Source organism: Carassius carassius, chromosome 15, assembly GCF_963082965.1.
Source record: "Carassius carassius chromosome 15, fCarCar2.1, whole genome shotgun sequence".
Lineage (NCBI taxonomy): Eukaryota > Metazoa > Chordata > Actinopteri > Cypriniformes > Cyprinidae > Carassius > Carassius carassius.
The window spans coordinates 10609035-10630470 of record NC_081769.1 but is presented as its reverse complement, the minus strand read 5'-3'; the positions used below and the strand labels follow the sequence as shown (position 1 = coordinate 10630470).

The window sequence follows — 21436 nt, the reverse complement described above, 5'->3', positions numbered from 1 at the left end:
CAAAATGAAAATCAATTAATATTTTCCCATTATAATATAATATAATATAATATAATATAATATAATATAATATAATATAATATAATATAATATAATATAATATAATATAATATAAAAAAATGGACTTTTGGCCACAAAATATTATCATATTTCGAATTACTCTTTTTGTATATGTTCTGTGTTTTTTTTTTAGTTAAAGTTTTAGTTATGTTTAGTTAGTCATCTAGGAAAATAAGAAAGAAAAAATTTCCTATATTGAGACATACCTTAGCTGTAATCTGGAAATCCTCATGTTCTTTCAGCAGTTCCTGTGTGTGGTGTATAGTGGAGCCTTTGGAGGTGTGTGTGGATAGGTAAAACTCTCCTGTATCATGAATCCATTCCAAAGCCTGCAGAAAAAAAAGTTAAAATATATATATATATATATATATATATATATATATATATAATTAAAAACCCAAAGCGTGGGAACCCGTGTATATGTTATACTCTCATGAATCCACAAGAGGGAGTGAGATCTCTAAAAGTGCTCAATCTCATTTTGAAAGCCATCAACATTTTCACATCAATTTAAAATAACTAATTTCAGAACAGGTTTGCCACTCATTTTTACAGACAAAATGTTTCTGTGTGTCAAAGAGGAACTTTGCTGGCCACCCTCATCACACGGCCTGGGGAACGTCAGGACAAGACCATGAGTACTGCAGCAGAGCAATAACTAATAACTAGCAGTGTGGTCAAACTAGAGGCCTTCCTCTCAATTACTAAGCTTTTAAACACAGAACGAAGAGAGGAACTCCATCCAGTACCACAGACTTCCTGAAACCCTTCACTGTAATTATGCAACAGACACAATATACACAACTTCAGAAAATGTGCATTAGGAGAACATTTTCAGTTATTTTTTTAGGCAGATGCTTTTTCACCATAATATGGTAAAATAAAAAAAGTGTATGTATTTGTAGCACTTACTAGCACTTCATTTATAAGTACATGATATATGGCAGTTGAACCTCTTTTGGGTTTAAACAGCAGTCATGCAAACCACTGAATGCTTGACCTGACATGGTTCTGTTATTTGAGACTCCAGAAATACTTGTTGTGGTATGCGGCGGCTTCCAGTCAATTGTGTATGAAATAAAATAATTTGATCTCAATTAGACTGAAGGTCTGAATAATAAAATTTGGTCTGCGAAACTGACGTTTGATGAAAGTGAGAAGATGATATATTCCTACTCTCGTTCTTGAAATTTTGAGAAACTTTTGAGATAACACTCCTAAGGACTGTATGATGCACACTGCACACAAATATGGCAGTCCACTGCATTAAAAATAGACATTTATCATAATTTCAGTTTTCTGGAAATGGCATTGAATACATGACTTGTGGCTGAATAACATCTCCATTTATGTATATACAATATGTAAGCTGTTTGCTTTTACAAATGTGTACCTTACTATTAATTTATCTTATTTTTGATGAGTTGCCCACATTAACAAGCCATTCGTTTTGCAATGGCTGTAAGGAAATCTTTCTCTTCTTTTTAATTTGTTCATCTTCTGTAAAAATCCTTACACAGAAATTCAGGAATCACATTTTTCACTATATTTTGCTTTTGTCTGTAAAAGTAAGAGAGTTCAGTGACATTTGAACCATCATATGAAGTTACCACTTTGCTTCAATCTCAGGTGCAACTTGTCACAAACAGACTCTTTCTGGTTACATTTAACAGAGTGTTTTCTCTACTTCCTGTTGGCCTTCTGTAGCAAATTGTAGCTCCGTGTAGCTGTTTTTATTTTATTTTTTTCAACTTTATCTTACTATCACTCTCTGTTTTTTAAAGTGGTAAAATATAACTTAATTCACACCATATTTCTGATATTATCGATCAATCTTATCAGATTAACTTTGATCGTTCACTTTTATTTTATTTCCGTGAGTGCAGTACACCTGCAAAGCGTTAGCACTCGTTAGCTTGTCATTAGCGTTTTCATTCGAACCTATCGCTGTTTTCTTTTCTCCTCTCCTTCGCTCCAGTTTTTCACAAGTTCATCAAACAACCGCAGTAAGAAGTTTCATCAAGCACGGTGAGTAATGGCTTCTCCTATCATTGTTTCTTGCACCTCTTGCCACATGTACAGTTTATCTATCTCTGTCGCTGATGAGGGATTCACATGTGATAAATGCAGGGAAATAGTTAGGCTGACAGAGAAGATTTCAGAATTAGAGACACGCATCCAAACTTTAATTGAGGACAGTAAGAATGTTAGGGCTCTAGATACGGCTTTGGATGCGTCTAGCTCAGGGATTCCTGTACATTGTTCGGTTCCGGAAACAGAGCCCCAGCAGCAGGGCAACTGGGTGACGGTGAGGCAGCGTAGTCGTGGGTCAAAACACCGCTCTTCTGTTCCGATCAAAACATTAAACAGGTTCTCCCCACTCAGTGATGCACCCACTGAGAAACCTGATGAAAGTGCTCTAGTTATTGGTGATTCTATTGTACGGAACGTGAATATAGAGACACCAGCCACCATAGTCAAATGTTTACCGGGAGCCAGAGCGCCTGACATCTTGGCAAATTTAAAAGTGCTGGCTAATGCTAAACGTAAATACAGTAAGATTGTTATTCATGCCGGCGCTAATGATGTTCGACTTCGCCAGTCGGAGATCACTAAAAATAACATTAAAGAGGTGTGTGAACTTGCAAGCACGATGTCAGACACTGTAATATGCTCTGGTCCCCTCCCTGCTTACCGTGGTGATGAGATGCATAGCAGATTGTCATCACTCAATGGCTGGATGTCTAAGTGGTGCCCACAGAATAACATAGGTTTCATAGACAATTGGACGATCTTTTGGGGCAGACCTGACCTGTTTAAAAGAGATGGTCTTCATCCCTCCTGGGGTGGCGCCACTCTTCTCTCTAGAAATATGGCAAATAGTCTTAGTGTTTATACTTAACTGGGGCCCAGGTCAGGAAGCAGACAGACTGGCTAAACCGACCGTCTGCTAGCTGCCTCCCGTCACAGAGGTCAGTTAATTCTCAGCACATAGAGACTTTTTCACGTAGATATCACACTATAGAGACTGTGTCTGTTCCCCGAACTAGAAAATACAAAAAACGTCCAAACCAAGTTAAGATTAACAATTTAATTGAGGTTCAACAAATAAAAAAACAGAAGCAATATGGATAAACAAATGATAAAGCTTGGCTTATTGAATATCAGATCCCTTTCTACGAAAACACTTTTTGTAAATAATATGATCACTGATCATAATATAGATGTACTCTGTTTGACAGAAACCTGGCTAAACCCTGATGATTACATTATTTTAAATGAGTCCACCCCCCAAGATTACTGTTATAAACATGAGCCACGTCTAAAAGGCAAAGGCGGAGGTGTTGCTTCAATTTATAACAACGTTTTCAGGATTTCTCAGAGGGCAGGCTACAAGTATAACTCGTTTGAAGTAATGGTACTTCATATAACATTATCCAGAGAAACAAATGTTAATGATAAATCCCCTGTTATGTTTGTACTGGCTACTGTATACAGGCCACCAGGGCACCATACAGACTTTATTAAAGAGTTTGGTGATTTTACATCCGAGTTAGTTCTGGCTGCAGATAAAGTTTTAATAGTTGGTGATTTTAATATCCATGTGGATAATGAAAACGATGCATTGGGATCAGCATTTATAGACATTCTGAACTCTATTGGTGTTAGACAACACGTTTCAGGACCTACTCACTGTCGAAATCATACTCTAGATTTAATACTGTCACATGGAATTGATGTTGATGGTGTTGAAATTATGCAGCCAAGTGATGATATCTCAGATCATTATTTAGTTCTTTGCAAAATTCATATAGCCAAAATTGTAAATTCTACTTCTTGTTACAAGTATGGAAGAACCATCACTTCTAACACAAAAGACTGCTTTTTAAGTTATCTTCCTGATGTATCCAAATTCCTTAGCATATCCAAACCTCAGAACAACTTGATGATGTAACAGAAACTATGGACTCTCTCTTTTCTAGCACTTTAAATATAGTTGCTCCTTTACGCTTAAGGAAGGTTAAGGAAAACAGTTTGACACCATGGTATAATGAGCATACTCGCACCCTAAAGAGAGCAGCCCGAAAAATGGAGCGCAGCTGGAGGAAAACAAAACTAGAGGTATTTCGTATTGCTTGGCGGGAAAGTAACATATCCTACAGAAAAGCATTAAAAACTGCTAGATCCGATTACTTTTCTTCTCTTTTAGAAGAAAACAAACATAACCCCAGGTATTTATTCAATACAGTGGCTAAATTAAAGAAAAATAAAGCCTCAACAAGTGTTGACATTTCCCAACACCACAGCAGTAATGACTTTATGAACTACTTTACTTCTAAAATCGATACTATTAGAGATAAAATTGCAACCATTCAGCCGTCAGCTACAGTATCACATCAGACAGTGCACTATAGACCCCCTGAGGAACAGTTCCACTCATTCTCTACCATAGGAGAGGAAGAATTGTATAAACTTGTTAAATCATCTAAACCAACAACATGTATGTTAGACCCTATACCATCTAAGCTCCTGAAAGAGGTGCTTCCAGAAGTCATAGATCCTCTTCTGACTATTATTAATTCCTCATTGTCATTAGGACATGTCCCCAAAACCTTCAAACTGGCTGTTATTAAGCCTCTCATCAAAAAACCACAACTTGACCCCAAAGAACTAGTTAATTATAGACCAATCTCGAATCTCCCTTTTCTGTCCAAGATACTAGAAAAGGTGGTATCCACACAATTATATTCCTTCTTAGAGAAAAATGGTATATGTGAGGATTTCCAGTCAGGATTTAGACCGTATCATAGTACTGAGACTGCTCTTCTTAGAGTTACAAATGATCTGCTCTTATCATCTGATCGTGGGTGTATCTCTCTATTAGTTTTATTGGATCTTAGTGCTGCGTTTGACACAATTGACCACAACATTCTTTTGCATAGACTTGAATACTTTGTTGGCATCAGTGGAAGTGCATTAGCATGGTTTAAATCGTACTTATATGACCGCCATCAGTTCGTAGCAGTGAATGAAGATGTATCCTATCGATCACAAGTGCAGTATGGAGTACCTCAAGGCTTAGTACTAGGGCCGCTACTCTTCACGCTTTATATGTTACCCTTGGGAGATATCATCAGGAAACATGGTGTTAGCTTTCACTGTTATGCTGATGATACTCAGCTCTATATTTCTTCGCAGCCCGGTATAAAATATATATATATAGTCGGTATAGTCGGTATAGCCCGGTATAGTCGATATAAAAAACTGGATGACGAGTAATTTCTTACTGCTAAATTCTGAAAAAACAGAGGTGTTAATTATAGGACCTAAAAACTCTGCTTGTAATAACCTAGAACACTGTCTAAGACTTGATGGTTGCTCTGTCAATTCTTCGTCATCAGTTAGGAACCTAGGTGTGCTACTTGATCGCAATCTTTCCTTAGAAAGCCACGTTTCTAGCATTTGTAAAACTGCATTTTTCCATCTCAAAAATATATCTAAATTACGGCCTATCCTCTCAATGTCAAATGCAGAAATGTTAATCCATGCATTTATGACCTCAAGGTTAGATTATTGTAATGCTTTATTGGGTGGTTGTTCTGCACGCTTAGTAAACAAACTACAGCTAGTCCAAAATGCAGCAGCAAGAGTTCTTACTAGAACCAGGAAGTATGACCATATTAGCCCGGTCCTGTCAACACTGCACTGGCTCCCTATCAAGCATCGCATAGATTTTAAAATATTGCTTATTACTTATAAAGCCCTGAATGGTTTAGCACCTCAGTATTTGAATGAGCTCCTTTTACATTATAATCCTCTACGTCCGCTACGTTCTCAAAACTCAGGCAATTTGATAATACCTAGAATATCAAAATCAACTGCAGGCGGCAGATCCTTTTCCTATTTGGCGCCCAAACTCTGGAATAACCTACCTAACATTGTTCGGGAGGCAGACACACTCTTGCAGTTTAAATCTAGATTAAAGACCCATCTCTTTAACCTGGCATACACATAACATACTAATATGCTTTTATTATCCAAATCCGTTAAAGGATTTTTAGGCTGCATTAATTAGGTAAACCGGAACCGGAAACACTTCCAATAACAACCTATGTACTTGCTACATCATTAGAAGAATGGCATCTACGCTAATATTTGTCTGTTTCTCTCTTGTTCCGAGGTCACCGTGGCCACCAGATCCAGTCTGTGTCCAGATCAGAGGGTCACTGCAGTCACCCGGATCCAGTACGTATCCAGACCAGATGGTGGATCAGCACCTAGAAAGGACCTCTACATCCCTGAAAGACAGAGGAGACCAGGACAACTAGAGCCCCAGATACAGATCCCCTGTAAAGACCTTGTCTCAGAGGAGCACCAGGACAAGACCACAGGAAACAGATGATTCTTCTGCACAATCTGACTTTGCTGCAGCCTGGAATTGAACTACTGGTTTCGTCTGGTCAGAGGAGAACTGGCCCCCCAACTGAGCCTGGTTTCTCCCAAGGTTTTTTTCTCCATTCTGTCACCGATGGAGTTTCAGTTCCTTGCCGCTTGTCGCCTCTGGCTTGCTTAGTTGGGGACACTTCATCTACAGCGATATCGTTGACTTGATTGCAAATAAATGCACAGACACTATTTAACTGAACAGAGATGACATCACTGAATCCAATGATGAACTGCCTTTAACTATCATTTTTGCATTATTGACACTGTTTTCCTAATGAATGTTGTTCAGTTGCTTTGACGCAATGTATTTTGTTTAAAGCGCTATATAAATAAAGGTGACATTGACATTGACATTTACTTGACACAGTTAGGACCAGACTTTACGCTGACTCCACTGTACAGAACTCTGTCTTTTTACAGGTTCAGACTGGAATTTAACCAGTACAGACCTGTTTGGCGCTGCGTTCAAACACCACATACTGCTGACACTGGTCAAGCCTTCTCTTTCTCATGGTCCAGAAGTGCAGAACCCGGTTCTCCCGCTGCAGCAACTCATTAAGGATGTCTGCAGGACACGGTGACAGAATTAGAAACACATAACATAGGTGAACCCTGAATCATAACAATATGTGACCCTGGACCACAAAACTATGTAGCAGTAACCAAAAATACATTGTATAGGTCAAATTAAGGAATTAAGTAAAGATCATGTTCCATGAAGATTTTTTCCCTCCCTTAAATACAGTATATCACTTAATTTTGATTAGTAACATGCATTAAGGACTTCCTCTGGACAGCTTTAAAGGCGATTTTCTCAATATTTAGATTTTTTGCACCTTTAGATTACAGATTTATTTTAAAATAGTTGTATCTTGGCCAAATATTGTCCTATCCTAACAAACCATACATAAATGGAAAGCTTATTAATTAAACAATGAACCCTTATTATTTTGTGGTCCAGGGTCACATATAATAATGGTAATCAAATAGCAAATTATAGTTAAATTTGGTCCCTTTAAACCAGTCATAAAACTGTTTTTTGAAATGAGGATGTAGTCTTACTCTTGACTTGTTGTTCAGGGGCTTTGACATGCGCAAGCATTCCCGGCATATTCACGCTGTTTCTGTGCAAGTACTTGAGAAAGACATCAGCGTTGCGTCTTGCTAATGTGCATGCCTTCAAACAAAGAGAAAAAAAAAGTCACTTCTGAGTAAATGTGCACTAAATGTCATGATCAGAATGATACTTGACAACCTGAGTGAATGAGTGTTTGTAGTTGGTACCTTGAGGAAGGCCTCTTTCTGCTCCAGGTGTTTACTGACCATGGGCGTCACGTGATCAGACTCTGAGTTTGGTCCCAGTTTATCAGTCCCTCCACACCAGTCTTCCTCTCGTTTGTATTCCTGCTCTAAACTTTCCAGCACACTACACACCTGCAGAACAATCACATGTAGTTATACATAATAAATGTGAGCAAAAATATCTAAATGCTCTTTAGAAACCTATTTCCACCACATAAGAAATAAAGTTACAATTATGAGATACTAGGTCATATTTATTGGATAAAAAATATGAGACACTGAGTCATATTTATGAGGTAAGTCAAAACTGACATAAGTAGAAATTATGACAAAAGGTCTCAAAGCTTCAAAATGTTACAGAGAGTGAGTATATAAATAATGAAAAGACGCGGGCCCAAAACATAACCCTGCGGAACCCCAGAGGTAACTTTAGATGTTCTTGATTTGAAACTTTTTAACTGAATACATTAAGTGCGCCCAGAAAGATATGACCTAAACCAAGACAGAGGAGTGCCAGTAATCCCAATAGAAGCTAACTTTATTATTTATAAGTATCTTATGTGAGACAGTATCAAAGGCACTGTTCAAGTCAAGAAGGACAAGTATGGTTAAAAGCCCAGAGTCAGCTACCAGCAACAGATCATTGGTTATATTGGCATTGTTCATAATAATTACTTTTTATTCCATAATTATTACAAAGATTGTCATGACTGACTATTTTGTTTACAAAATAATTTTTCACAAATAAAAATAAATAAAAAACACAAAAAAACAATATGTTTTAGCTTCCTTCGTACATGCAAATAATCAGAAAGAATAGAAAAAACTTTATAACATTCAGAAAACAAATTGCTGAGGCAAAATAAATACAATTTAAGACTTCAACATTTGTAGCCAATTGTTACACTAAACAAACAAGAGGTCAAAAATGACGGAATCACTATTGAGACAAACTCACTGACCTGCTCCGATGTCTTGTAGAAAGCCACTGAGGCATTGACCAGTTTGAGGCGGTCTTCCATCTTCAGCATGAGCTGCTGCCAGTGAGACGCCACCTTCTCTGCACAGTCACGGATCATGTCCATGTCGTAATGATTGGCCTGTAGCAGAGCCTCTGCCTTCTGCTGCACCTGCAGTGCACTCTGATGGGTTTTCTTCATGCGATGAAATGATAAGGAAAATGAAAGAGAAAGTGAAAAACAAGAAGAGAAAGTGAAAATGAAAATGACTAGAAATTAGCAGGACATATTAAAAAATAGTTCATGCCATGGAAAACAATTTACCTTGCATTTCTGGCACAAAACCACACTTCAAAAAGTAAGTGGAGTTATTTATTTGACTAGAAAAACTGTGGCCACCATGAGGCCATTTATTTATTTAACATATGATTTACATATACAATTCTAATAGAGACGACAGCAAAAAGAAAGTTAAAGCAACTAATACTGAAGTGCAACAGTTACAGTATTTTTGGAGCAAAAAAAAAACAGATTTCCAGCATAAGAAAAAATAAAACAAAACAATACAAACAAAACAGGAATGGCATGTCTATGGAACATCCACATTTAAATACAAATAAATGTGTTTTGTTTGGAAAAGATTGTTTGGTACCTCAATAGCGTGCTGAAATTGTTCATGTTCCCGCTGCAGTTGTTCTGCCTCCTGAAGAGAGCTGGCTGTGATGAGACCTGCATTGAGCATCGACTCCCCATTACGGATCCAACCCAGCACCTGAAACACACATACACAAAGCCTTTAAAAGGGGCACATCATAGAAAACAGAATATTCTATCCTCTATGTAAACATATTCACATTTTCTAATATAAAGCATACAATGCTGCCTTTTACACTAAACTGAAAAGCACTGTTTCATGAAAGTCGAGACATGCAAACTTGTAGTGTGCTGTTAACCGTTAGATTGCATCAGTGGGGAAAGTGAACATATTTGATACTGACAGATGTGTTCTCTGACTCCACCTTTAGGTTTGAATTACTGTACATGCCGTCTCCTAACACACTGACTCACACTTTACACACCTGCTTTAGTGATGATACACTGACAGTGACAGATAACACAACTATGCTCTTGCATAAATGTAAATAAACACACTGCCACACGGGCACACACATACACACATACACACATTTTCACTATAAAGTCAAATAGATGATTACATGTCTACTAACCACCACACACCCACTCAAATACTCTGTGGCCGTGTCAGGCCTTAAACCTCACGGGCATCCCAGTTCCTCGACATCTCTAATCACCCTTTTCCTCTAGAGTGGTCGAGACAAAAATAAATATATAAATAATAAAATAAATAAATGAAAGGATGAAATGAGATTACCAGCTGCTCCTCCTGGCCTAGATTTTCTGATTTTAAGCATGCCCATTGCTATAAAACTGCTCTGTTTTCCATCAGCTCCTGTACTATATGTAGTCAGAGCTGCTATTCAAATCTACTAACACTGCACTTAATTCAAAATTAAAATGCCTACATTAGCACATTTTTAACAAACATTATATAATGCTTAACAGATCAGTAGTTGATAGTAATTTCGTATTTCAAATGCATATTTAAATATAAAAATCAAGCTTCTAGCTATCTGCATTTTAACAAATTATATTTTGGCCATAATGTAATGTAATAATGACTGTTAATGTAATTAATAAAGTTGTAATTTAATTTTAATTTAAAATAAATTTAATTAAAATTCCAAAAAATAAATAAATAGGTAAATAAATAGAAATTTCATAAATGTTAAATTTAAATATGATGGTTTTATTATTAACATGGTGATTATGTCTAAATTAAATTAAATTAAGATGTCTTTCTTAGAGATAATCTCCATGTTAATAATAAAATCATTATATTAAAATTTATGACATTTATGAAATTTCAATTTATTTAGACTGGTTGTGGGGTAAAAGGACCTCGTGGGGTAAAAGGACAAACTACTTTTATGATTCCTTTATGTGTTGTTACATCAATTTTCAATATATATATATATATATTTTACTGATATCATACACTATGGGAATACTGAAAAAAAGTACACATTTTCTTTGAGGTGTGCCTTTAGCCCCATTGAAACCTACATGTATATTTTTTTTTGTGAAAGAATGGCACTGCCTAAAATATTATGAGCTTACTTTTTGATTACTGGAAGAAGAGAGCCTATCATAGTTACATCACAAAAATCTACATTGTGTGACAATGTAATAAACCCAAGATATGTTAGCAAGGCGTCAGTGGTATTAATGTACAAGGTAATGTCTCATTTTCAACCTCAATTTAGCCTACATTCACTAAGCGTGAGTCACTGCTCAGGTAGAGACAGAGGAAATTCCCACCTCTAAAATAAAATCTCTACTGCATAATTAATCAGGACACTTATTAAATATGGAGGTGCTTTAGAAAGAACCCATTAGACAGTGGTTGTTTTGTTCTTTGCTGACAAAGTCATATCATGATCTGAAATTTAATTCCATGCCTGTATTCATGTCCCCTGAATGAGTTTCTGCGTGGGTAGACAGAGAGACAGACCGTCAGTCAGACAGACAGATGTTACCTGTTTGACCTCGGCCTGTAAGTGACGGAGCTGCACACACTGCTCCAGGTGTCTCCTGTGCTGCTCTGCGGCTGCGTCCAACTCCTGCTGTTTCTCATGCAGGAAATCCAACAGGTCCTGCACCCGTGTCGCCATGTCAACATCACGGTCGCACAACAACTCCACACCTTGACAGAGAAAGAGAAACCCAGAGAAAAAGACAAATGGAGAGGTGTAACGCAAGGGCATGAATAATCTCCCCGACACAAATAAATCCAGCTTTTGTTATAACAGACTTAGTACTGACAGCTTCAAATGCCTAGCATAAACATACTTAGGTCATATTTTATAAAGCAAAAACACATTATACATATATATATATATATATATATATATATATATATATATATATATATATATATATATATTATAACATATTTACACATCATTGTAGTATTTGTTGTATTGATTTTAATTTATGCTGGTTTAAATTTAAAATATAACAATTTTATATTTTTTCTGGGTTGACTTTTGATAAAAAATAAATAAATAAAAAGGCTTAAAAAAAACTTTCACAAAAAAGAAATAGCATCACATGACAAGGCAGGACATGTTGGTAATCCTTAAGAAGACTTTAGGATGAAGACTTTATACAGCCTGTGATTTTTTGGACAAGACAAAAACCTGATTACAGAACACAGATGCCACAGTAAACATTAAAGGAGAAATGTGGAGGATCACACATATATGATTTATTTGAACTGAGCTCTATTTAAATTAGGGGATTTCACAAAGAATCAGGTGAATTATAATCCTAATTGTTTGTTTTCTTAACTCCAATCCCAGTTTAAAGAGATAGATTACCCATAAATGTATATTCTGTCATTTATTCACCCTCGTGTTGTTCCAAACCTGTTTGATTTTCATTCTTCAGTGAACAAACAAAAGAAGAATGCTTCCACTGACAAACAGAATCAACCCACTTCAACTTTAAAGGCACTGAAATGATATTCACAATGCAATTAATCTTTGTAATGTGATCTTTTTGTCAATATACAGAGGGAATGTTTTATTTTATACACAGGAAGTCCACTGATATTATTAGTTTAAATTCACAAAATCACAAAGTTATTACATTCTGATTAACATTTTTCTTTAGAATAATGTGCACTGATGAATCATGCACAATGCAAGCTGCAATATGCATGGGTTCAATTTTGATTTCAAAATGTCGTTATAGTCAGTATTGGAAGAAGCAGCATGACTTGTTTAAACTAAACCAACCAACTGAATTAATAAAAAAGATAACTGACATATGACACAAACAGCATGTACAGAAGTGCAGAAACCTTGGTTTTAGCATTGTTAGCACACACGTTATCACACACACATACTTACATTTTATACCCGTAGCCCAGAGCTGCATTGGGCTAAAGTTCTGAGAGTAGTCCAGTTTTGCGTTTGTATATGTGCCTCCACAAACACAAAAGGATGCTAGTAAAATGAGGATTCGTTTTGCTCTCTGCTATCTGTGCGTGCTGTCAGATGTCAAATCTTGTGTGTGTGTGAGACCAGTGATTTTGCTAGGCAGTGTGAGTCTATAGGATTAGTGTCCACTCCTCCCCCCTTAAGCCTGCTCTGGACTGACACACTAACACACACACGTGCACATACTCACACACACACACATCTCTGATGCCTCAAGAAAGTGATCCTGTGACCGCAAAGGTTAGCTTACAAAAACATCACATAAAGTCATGCACTCTGTTTCTCTGTAGATTGTGCAAAAATCTAGAGTGCATTATTAGCTCACAACAAAACATTTACATGTGTTATGGATCAGATATTTTGATTTAGTGCCATACTCCTTGTGTGTGAATGTCAGATAGAATACACAGTCAACTGACCACCTGTAATGTACTTCAAGTGGACTTTTGTGTGTGCATCCTTACAATATATATATATATATATATATATATATATTATATATATATATAATTATCATTATCATTAATTTTTTTTTTCTAAATAATTAAAATACCATGGTATTCCAAAAATCATAGTATTTTCAGGGAACTCTGTCCCAAAACATAATTAAATTATATTAGTACATTCTGGTACTTTTTTGTTAGTGCATTCTTAACCTAATATAGAAAAGATTGAATGTGTGCTCACCTGAGGCCTGAACTTCTGTGACGTACTGCAGGAGTTCCTGTCCCTGGTGTATGACGTGGAAGGTGAGGTTGTTCATGGTGAGAGCTTTGTCTGCATGATGCTGCAGTCTCTGCTCCGCTAGTGTCAGATCCTCAGTGTCAAACTCATTCATCTGCTGAGACAGCTCCTCATTCCATGACTCTAGGTCTGAGATGACCTACACAACACATCCACACAAACAACACCATAATAAGGCATGTATAAGTGACCATAGGTATAATAAACGAGTGAACAGGTATTTGAATTAATTGTATTATTCTGAAAATGCAAATACTGTACACAGTTAATTTAAATTAAAAAAAAAAAAACATAAAATATAGTATTCAAAATAGAAATACTGTATTATAGCTGTATGGAAAAAGACATCAATCATAAAAAATCATAATCAAGCCAGATACCATATTATACCAAGTTAAGTTACAGTTTGTTTACTTCACATAACTTGCTCAATTGTTTGTCATTCTAGTTAAAAGAAAATGTGTGTATGTATGTGTATGTATATATATATATATATATATATATATATATATATATATATATATATATATATTAGGGCTGAAACGATTCCTAGAGTAAGTCGAGTAACTCGATTACAAAAAATGATAGAGGCAAATTCCTCTGCCTCGAAGCCTCTTTTAATTTATTTTAAATCTCACATCAGGTTCTTTCGCAATTATTTTTGTAATGTGACAATGTTTACGTCACCCACAAAGCGGAAGGAGACACAAGCGCTGAGTCTGAAATCGCATACTGCAAGGAGCATAGACAGTAAAAGAAATCTCATACTGCAAGGAGCATAGACAGTAAAAGAAATTTCATACTGCAAGGAGTCAGCAGTGTTTTGATTTGAGGACGCGGGCAAACGTAAAGAGAACGTTGTGGCGTGTGTCTATTGCAAGATAGAGCTGGCATACCACAACTAGGTGTCACGTACGGTGATACAAGGAACACGGAAGAGATCCAAGTGCAGGTAAAAAGGTTTATTGAGGGCAATCCAAAAAGCATAAACAGTCCAGGCAGGGTCAAAACCAGAAAATCCAAAAACATAAAACAAACAAGAACACACGGCAAGAGCAGACTATGGAATGTATCACACATAAGACAAGGACTCTGTGACAAAGACTCAGACAGACCGGGTATAAATACACAGAAGGATAATGGGGAACAGGAGACAGGTGGGGAACAATCAATTACTCAACAGGAGGAAGGTGACCAAATAAGGGAACAGGAAGTGGTAAGGTGACAGACACCGTGAGAAAGGAGGACACCTAGTGGAAACCCAGGGAACACAACCCAGACACTGTGCCAGTACCCCCCCTCTAAGGAGCGGCTCCCAGACGCTCCACGACAGACACAAAACAGAGACCAGGAGGGAGGCGGACAGGTGGAGGCTCAGGGGGAGGGACGGAGGGCCAGAAACGAAAAACATGGGGAACAGGCACCAGAATGTAACACAAAACAGGGAGACCAGGAGGGAGGAGGACCGGAGGAGGTTCAGGGGGAGGGACGGAGGGCCAGACTAACAGAGGGGAACAGGGATAGGAGTGAAGACACAAAACAAAAAACAAACGGTAACATAAAGCCTCCCCCAGGGCGGAGCAGAAGACCACCATGTCCGTGTGGTCAGAGCTGAAGCCCCCCAGGGCGGAGCAGAAGACCACCACGTCCCTGTGGTCAGAGTGGAAGGCCCCCAGGGCGGAGCAGAAGACCACCACGTCCGTGTGGTCAGAGCGGAAGTCACCCAGGGCGGAGCAGAAGACCACCACGTCCTCGTGGTCAACGCCAGAGTCCCCCAGGGCGGAGCAGATGACCACCACGCCCCTGTGGTCAATGCCGGAGTCCAACAGGGTGGAGCAGCAGACCACCCAGTGACTTGACTTGACTCTGAAAGTTCAACGGTGACCCGCCTTGTCTCTGGAAGGTCCCTGGTGACTAGCCCTGACTCTGGAAGGTCAGCGGTGACTGGCCCTGACTCTGGAAGGTCAGCGGTGACTGGCCCTGACTCTGGAAGGTCAGCGGTGACTGGCCCTGACTCTGGAAGGTCAGCGGTGACTGGCCCTGACTCTGGAGGGTCAGCGGTGACTGGCCCTGACTCTGGAGGGTCATCGGTGACTAGCCCTGACTCTGGAGGGTCATCGGTGACTAGCCCTGACTCTGGAGGGTCCACAAACACCTGACTCGACTCTGGAGAGTCCACTGGGACCTGACTCGACTCTGGAGAGTCCACTGGGACCTGACTCGACTCTGGAGAGTCCACTGGGACCTGACTCGACTCTGAAGGGTCCACTGGAAACTGACTCGACTCTGGAGGGTCAACTGGAACCTGACTCGACTCCGGAGGGTCAACTGGAACCTGACTCGACTCTGGAGGGTCAACTGGGAACTGACTCAACTCTGGAAAGTCAATGGGCCCCTGACTTGACTTTGGACTGCCTGTGGAGACGTGAGACGCCCCGGCTTCGGGCACCGCTTCTGGAACGGCCTCGGTAGCGGCCTCGGGAGCGGTCTCGGGCACCACATCGGGAGCGGCCTCGGGCACCGCATTGGGAACAGCCTCGGGCACCGCATCGGGAACAGCCTCAGGCACCGCCTCGGCCTCCAGAATGGCAACGGACACTGCCTCGGCATCGGGCACCACCTCGGCCTCCGGAACAGCATCGGGCACCGCCTCGGCCTCCGGAACAGCATCGGGCACCGCCTCGGCCTCCGGAACAGCATCGGTCACCGCCTCGGTAACGGCGGCGGTCTGCTCGGGAACGTCCTCCTGGACGGCAGCGGCCCGCTCGGGAACGTCCTTCTGGACGGCAGCGGCCCGCTCGGGAACGTCCTCCGGGCTTTGAGGAATGGTAGACGCCTGTCTTCTCCTCCTCCGCCCTCTATGATGGCGAGTCGGTGGCACCTTGTCGGAAGACTCAGGCGTTGGTGGCCATCTTGTGCTGTGGCGCTGGGCTGGTGGCCATTTTGTGCTGTGGCGCTGGCTCAGCAGCCATGACGTGAACCGTCTTGGGAACCTCTAGGATCCTTGATAGCATCTCGAAGTAATCGAGAAGGGTGTCAGTGGCCATCCTGGGTGTTGGTGCTGAGCTGGCAGCCATCTTGCACTGTGGGGTGAGGCTGGCTTCCATCTTGCCTCGTGGTGCGGGGTTGGTGGTCATGCACCGCAGCGGCGCTGGGTTGGCGGCCATCTTGCGCTGTGGCGCTGGACTTGCGGCCATCATGGGCAGTGGCGCTGGCTTTCCTCTTCTGCCCTGGTGAGACGGCGGCTCTGGTCCCTCCCACGTGAGCCCCGAGTCGAAGGGGGGCCATGGTGGAGAGCGATGCTGAGCTTCCTCTCGCCCACCTCCTCCTCGGCGACCTCCCCTGGTGCCGCGAAACACGACCAGGCGGGTCGCCTCAAAGCGATCGCCTCTCTCCCGCTCTGTGGCTGGGGAAGAAGCGTCAATCAACATACCGTTGGATCTCTGCGTGACGGAGTCCTTCTGTCACGTATGGTGATACAAGGAACACGGAAGAGATCCAAGTGCAGGTAAAAAGGTTTATTGAGGGCAATCCAAAAAGCATAAACAGTCCAGGCAGGGTCAAAACCAGAAAATCCAAAAACATAAAACAAACAAGAACACACGGCAAGAGCAGATTATGGAATGTATTACACATAAGACAAGGACTCCGTGACAAAGACTCAGACAGACCGGGTATAAATACACAGAAGGATAATGGGGAACAGGAGACAGGTGGGGAACAATCAATTACTCAACAGGAGGAAGGTGACCAAATAAGGGAACAGGAAGTGGTAAGGTGACAGACACCGTGAGAAAGGAGGACACCTAGTGGAAACCCAGGGAACACAACCCAGACACTGTGACACTAGGGCCCTATGATTTCATCGATGCTGGGAGGGAATCGCGGAATCCAGTCATAAAAACGGAATTTACAGTTTAACGCGGAATGGCACTGAATTTGCCAAATTTTGAATGAATTAATCAAAAATAGGTCATTTACATCAAATCACGATATGGACTAATATCTGTAAATATTAAGCCGGAACAGTCTATTTACATATGAATCCTGCATGTTCTGCGTGTCTCTGATAATGAATGGCACAGAAGCGTGGATTCCTTTATTACAGACACTGAAGCGCGCGTGACGCTCCGGTGATTTCAGCATCTGCTGTCTCACTAAATAAGGACGTGAACACATGAACAACATCTCCGACAGTCACTTCATGAGCATTTGACCGTTTGATTTGAGTAAAACTAGCGTCACATCACATACACAGATCTGTAAAGGTACGTCAACCCATCAAAATAAAAGTCCGGTTTAAAGATAATTATTTGCCAGATATGTATTACTATTGTTCAGCAGAATGTACATAGCCTACTACAAAAAAAAAAAAAAATCAAACATTATTTTTTTTTAAGGTTTAATCACACAATGTTTCTTCCATGTTTTATTTTTAATAGTAAATCCCCTTTGTTTACCAAAAAGTTAAGTTTGCTTAATTTTCAATAATTAAAAGATATATTGAATAAATGTTTTATGTGCATCTCAGAAAATGCTTTATTTAAAACCCCAATTGAATGTCACTTAAATGCACTTAATTCATCTGTCAACTTTATTGTCATTGTTCACAGTACAAGTACAGACAGAGAAACAATGGGTAATAATTAAATGTTTATTTTTGATGTACGCATTGCATTCTATGCATTTAAAAAAATATTTTTTTTTTCAAAAAAAGGGACACTGGAGACACTGGAGTCTTTTTTTCTCTTGCATAATTAATATTGCACTTTAATTAAGCAAAAACGCATTTTATCCGATTACTCGATTAATCGATGGAATTTTTGGTAGAATACTCGATTACTAAAATATTCGATAACTACAGCCCTATATATATATATATATATATATATATATATATATATGATAACAAATAAATAAATAGATAAAGTGTGGGAGTAAAAAGTACAAAACATTTTTATTTCATTCATTAAAAATGTAACCTACTCTGACTAAGTAGAAATATTTTACAAATTAGAATTTTTTGTAATGTATTATTAACACTTATTTTGATAGTCCAATTTAGACATTCTATTAAATATAAGTAACGACCAGTCATTAGACTATTAGTAGACTTTCTAGAGTTGTCAAAATGACTGAAAAACTAAATTTGAATTTTCTACTTATTATATTCCAATTTAAAAGGAAACATTTCAGTTGGGGGAAAAAGCTTTTGGCTTCTCTCCTGAAAAATATTCTCTCTGGAAAAATATTATGCACGTTTCTTCAAAGCGTAATAAAATGACAGGACTATCTTTTTAAAAAGTTCATTAAGAAGTGCATAAAGTTAAAAATAATGTTTATAAACCATAAATAATTAATAAAGTTGCTTAAACAATTAGAAAAATAAAATAATAATAAAAAAAATAACAGCACCATGTATGTATAGTTTAATACAAAGGACCAAAAACCAATCAAAAAAGTAGGCTACTTTCTTCATTTAAAAACATAAGATAGAGTGGGATGGGGAAAAACTGCCATAAAGTCTTGAGACTTTAAATATAAATATGCATTCTGTGTGAACGGCTTGGTTTCAGTTTTAACGTAAAGAACATCTTCTCCACACTGATGCTCTCGTTTCCCACAATATATTGAATGAACAACGTAGCAGCACCGCATCTAGTGGGTTCAACTGGATAGACTGACAAAAGCATTCAAATGCAATGACACTTACATTGACGTCACATTTCGTGCGTCACTGATAAGGCTGCCAGATGGCTGACACAGACCTAAAATTCGAATGTAACATTTTGCATTCAAATGTGGGTTAAAAATAAAATTAATTCTATGCATATTTAAATGCAATTTTTTTTTTTTTTTTTTGACAGACCTACTGCCTAATATCTTTATTTGGATGGTTCTGCTGACAGTAGCAATGTCATGTCTGTATGTCATCTTATTTTACTAACCCGAACATTAAAAGTCTACTAATATTCTAATGAGAGTTAGCAGACATGAAGTTATAAAGTTACTTATAGTTAGCAGAATTTTAAAAGTAGATTCCAATAAAGTGTACAAAAAAAACACTAATGTCTAATGCATATATAAAAACACTTTCATGTAAAACATGTTCAAATTTCAACCAACATTACTGGTTGGTTGGCAAGGCACCGGGGGTGGATGAGATCCGCCCTGAGTACCTCAAGTCTCTGGATGTTGTGGGGCTGTCTTGGCTGACACGCCTCTGCAGCATCACGTGGCAGTCGGGGACGGTGCCTCTGGGATGGCAGACCGGGGTAGTGGTCCCTCTTTTTAAGAAGGGGGACCGGAGGGTGTGTTCCAACTACAGGGGGATCACACTTCTCAGCCTCCCTGGGAAAGTCTATGCCAGGGTACTGGAGAGGAGAATCCGGCCGATAGTAGAACCTCGGATTCAGGAGGAACAGTGTGGTTTTCGCCCAGGCCGTGGAACACTGGACCAGCTCTATACCCTCTACAGGGTGCGGGAGGGTTCATGGGAGTTTGCCCAACCAGTCCACATGTGCTTTGTGGATTTGGAGAAGGCATTCGACTGTGTCCCTCGCGGCGGCCTGTGGAGGGTGCTCCGGGAGTATGGGGTCCGGGGCCCTTTGCTAAGGGCTATCCGGTCGCTGTACGACCGGAGCAGGAGCTTGGTTCGTATTGCCAGCAAAAAGTCAGACTTGTTTCGGTGCGTGTTGGACTCCGGCAGGGCTGCCCTTTGTCGCCGGTTCTGTTCATGATTTTTATGGACAGAATTTCTAGGCGCAGCCAGGGGGTCAGGTTTGGTGACAACACGATTTCGTCTCTGCTCTTTGCGGATGATGTTGTCATGTTGGCCTCATCAAGCCAGGACCTTCAGCATGCACTGGGACGGTTTGCAGCTGAGTGTGAAGCGGCTGGGATGAGAATCAGCACCTCCAAATCCGAGGCCATGGTCCTCAGTCGGAAAAGGGTGGCTTGCCCACTTCAGGTTGGTGGAGAGTTCCTGCCTCAAGTGGAGGAGTTTAAGTATCTTGGGGTCTTGTTCACGAGTGAGGGAAGGATGGAACGGGAGATTGACAGACGGATCGGTGCAGCTTCTGCAGTAATGCGGTCGATGTACTGGTCTGTCGTGGTGAAGAAAGAGCTGAGCCGCAAGGCGGAGCTCTCGATTTACCGGTCAATCTACATTCCTACTCTCACCTATGGTCATGAGCTTTGGATCATGACCGAAAGGACAAGATCCCGGATACAGGCGGCCGAAATGAGCTTTCTCCGCAGGGTGGCTGGGCGATCCCTTAGAGATAGGGTGAGAAGCTCAGTCACCCGGGAGGAGCTCAGAGTAGAGCCGCTGCTCCTCCACATAGAGAGGGGTCAGCTGAGGTGGCTCGGGCATCTGTTCCGGATGCCTCCTGGACGCCTTCCCGGGAAGGTGTTCCGGGCGCGTCCCACTGGGAGGAGACCCCGGGGAAGACCTAGGACACGCTGGAGAGACTATGTCTCCCGGCTGGCCTGGGAACGCCTCGGTGTCCCCCCAGAAGAGCTGGAGGAAGTGTCTAGGGAGAGGGAAGTCTGGGGTTCTCTGCTTAGACTGCTGCCCCCGCGACCCGGCCCCGGATAAGCGGAAGAAGATGGATGGATGGATTACTGGTATTATTTAATATCTCCTTGTATTCATTCCATATGCAGCTACAGTCTTGTCACTATTTGTTGACTACTAAACATCTTCTATTTTCAATATTTGTTCAGTTTTGTTTAAAAAAAGTATTTGATTCCAGTCTCATTTCATCATCGTTAACTTGTAGTATTATATATTAAATCAGCCATTGGCCAGTCTGCTCACTAGCTACCAGAGCTGGC

At 40.1% G+C, this 21436-nt stretch overlaps 1 protein-coding gene across 9 annotated transcripts in view; it reads right to left on the bottom strand.

Annotated features, from left to right (window-relative positions):
• Window positions 1–21436, bottom strand: part of triob (trio Rho guanine nucleotide exchange factor b) — a 181439-nt gene that overhangs the window by 48271 nt on the left and 111732 nt on the right. For all 9 annotated transcript variants that reach the window (XR_009437662.1, XM_059567335.1, XM_059567334.1 and 6 more), the window contains 8 exons: window positions 13541–13736; window positions 11387–11553; window positions 9421–9540; window positions 8772–8963; window positions 7792–7941; window positions 7570–7684; window positions 6957–7072; window positions 267–389 (listed from right to left, as the gene is read on the bottom strand). Coding sequence is in view for 8 of the 9 variants with exons in the window: in XM_059567335.1 (XP_059423318.1) it covers window positions 267–389; window positions 6957–7072; window positions 7570–7684; window positions 7792–7941; window positions 8772–8963; window positions 9421–9540; window positions 11387–11553; window positions 13541–13736 (1179 nt within the window). In the remaining variant the exon portion in view is untranslated. The remainder of the gene's footprint in view (window positions 1–266; window positions 390–6956; window positions 7073–7569; window positions 7685–7791; window positions 7942–8771; window positions 8964–9420; window positions 9541–11386; window positions 11554–13540; window positions 13737–21436) is intronic.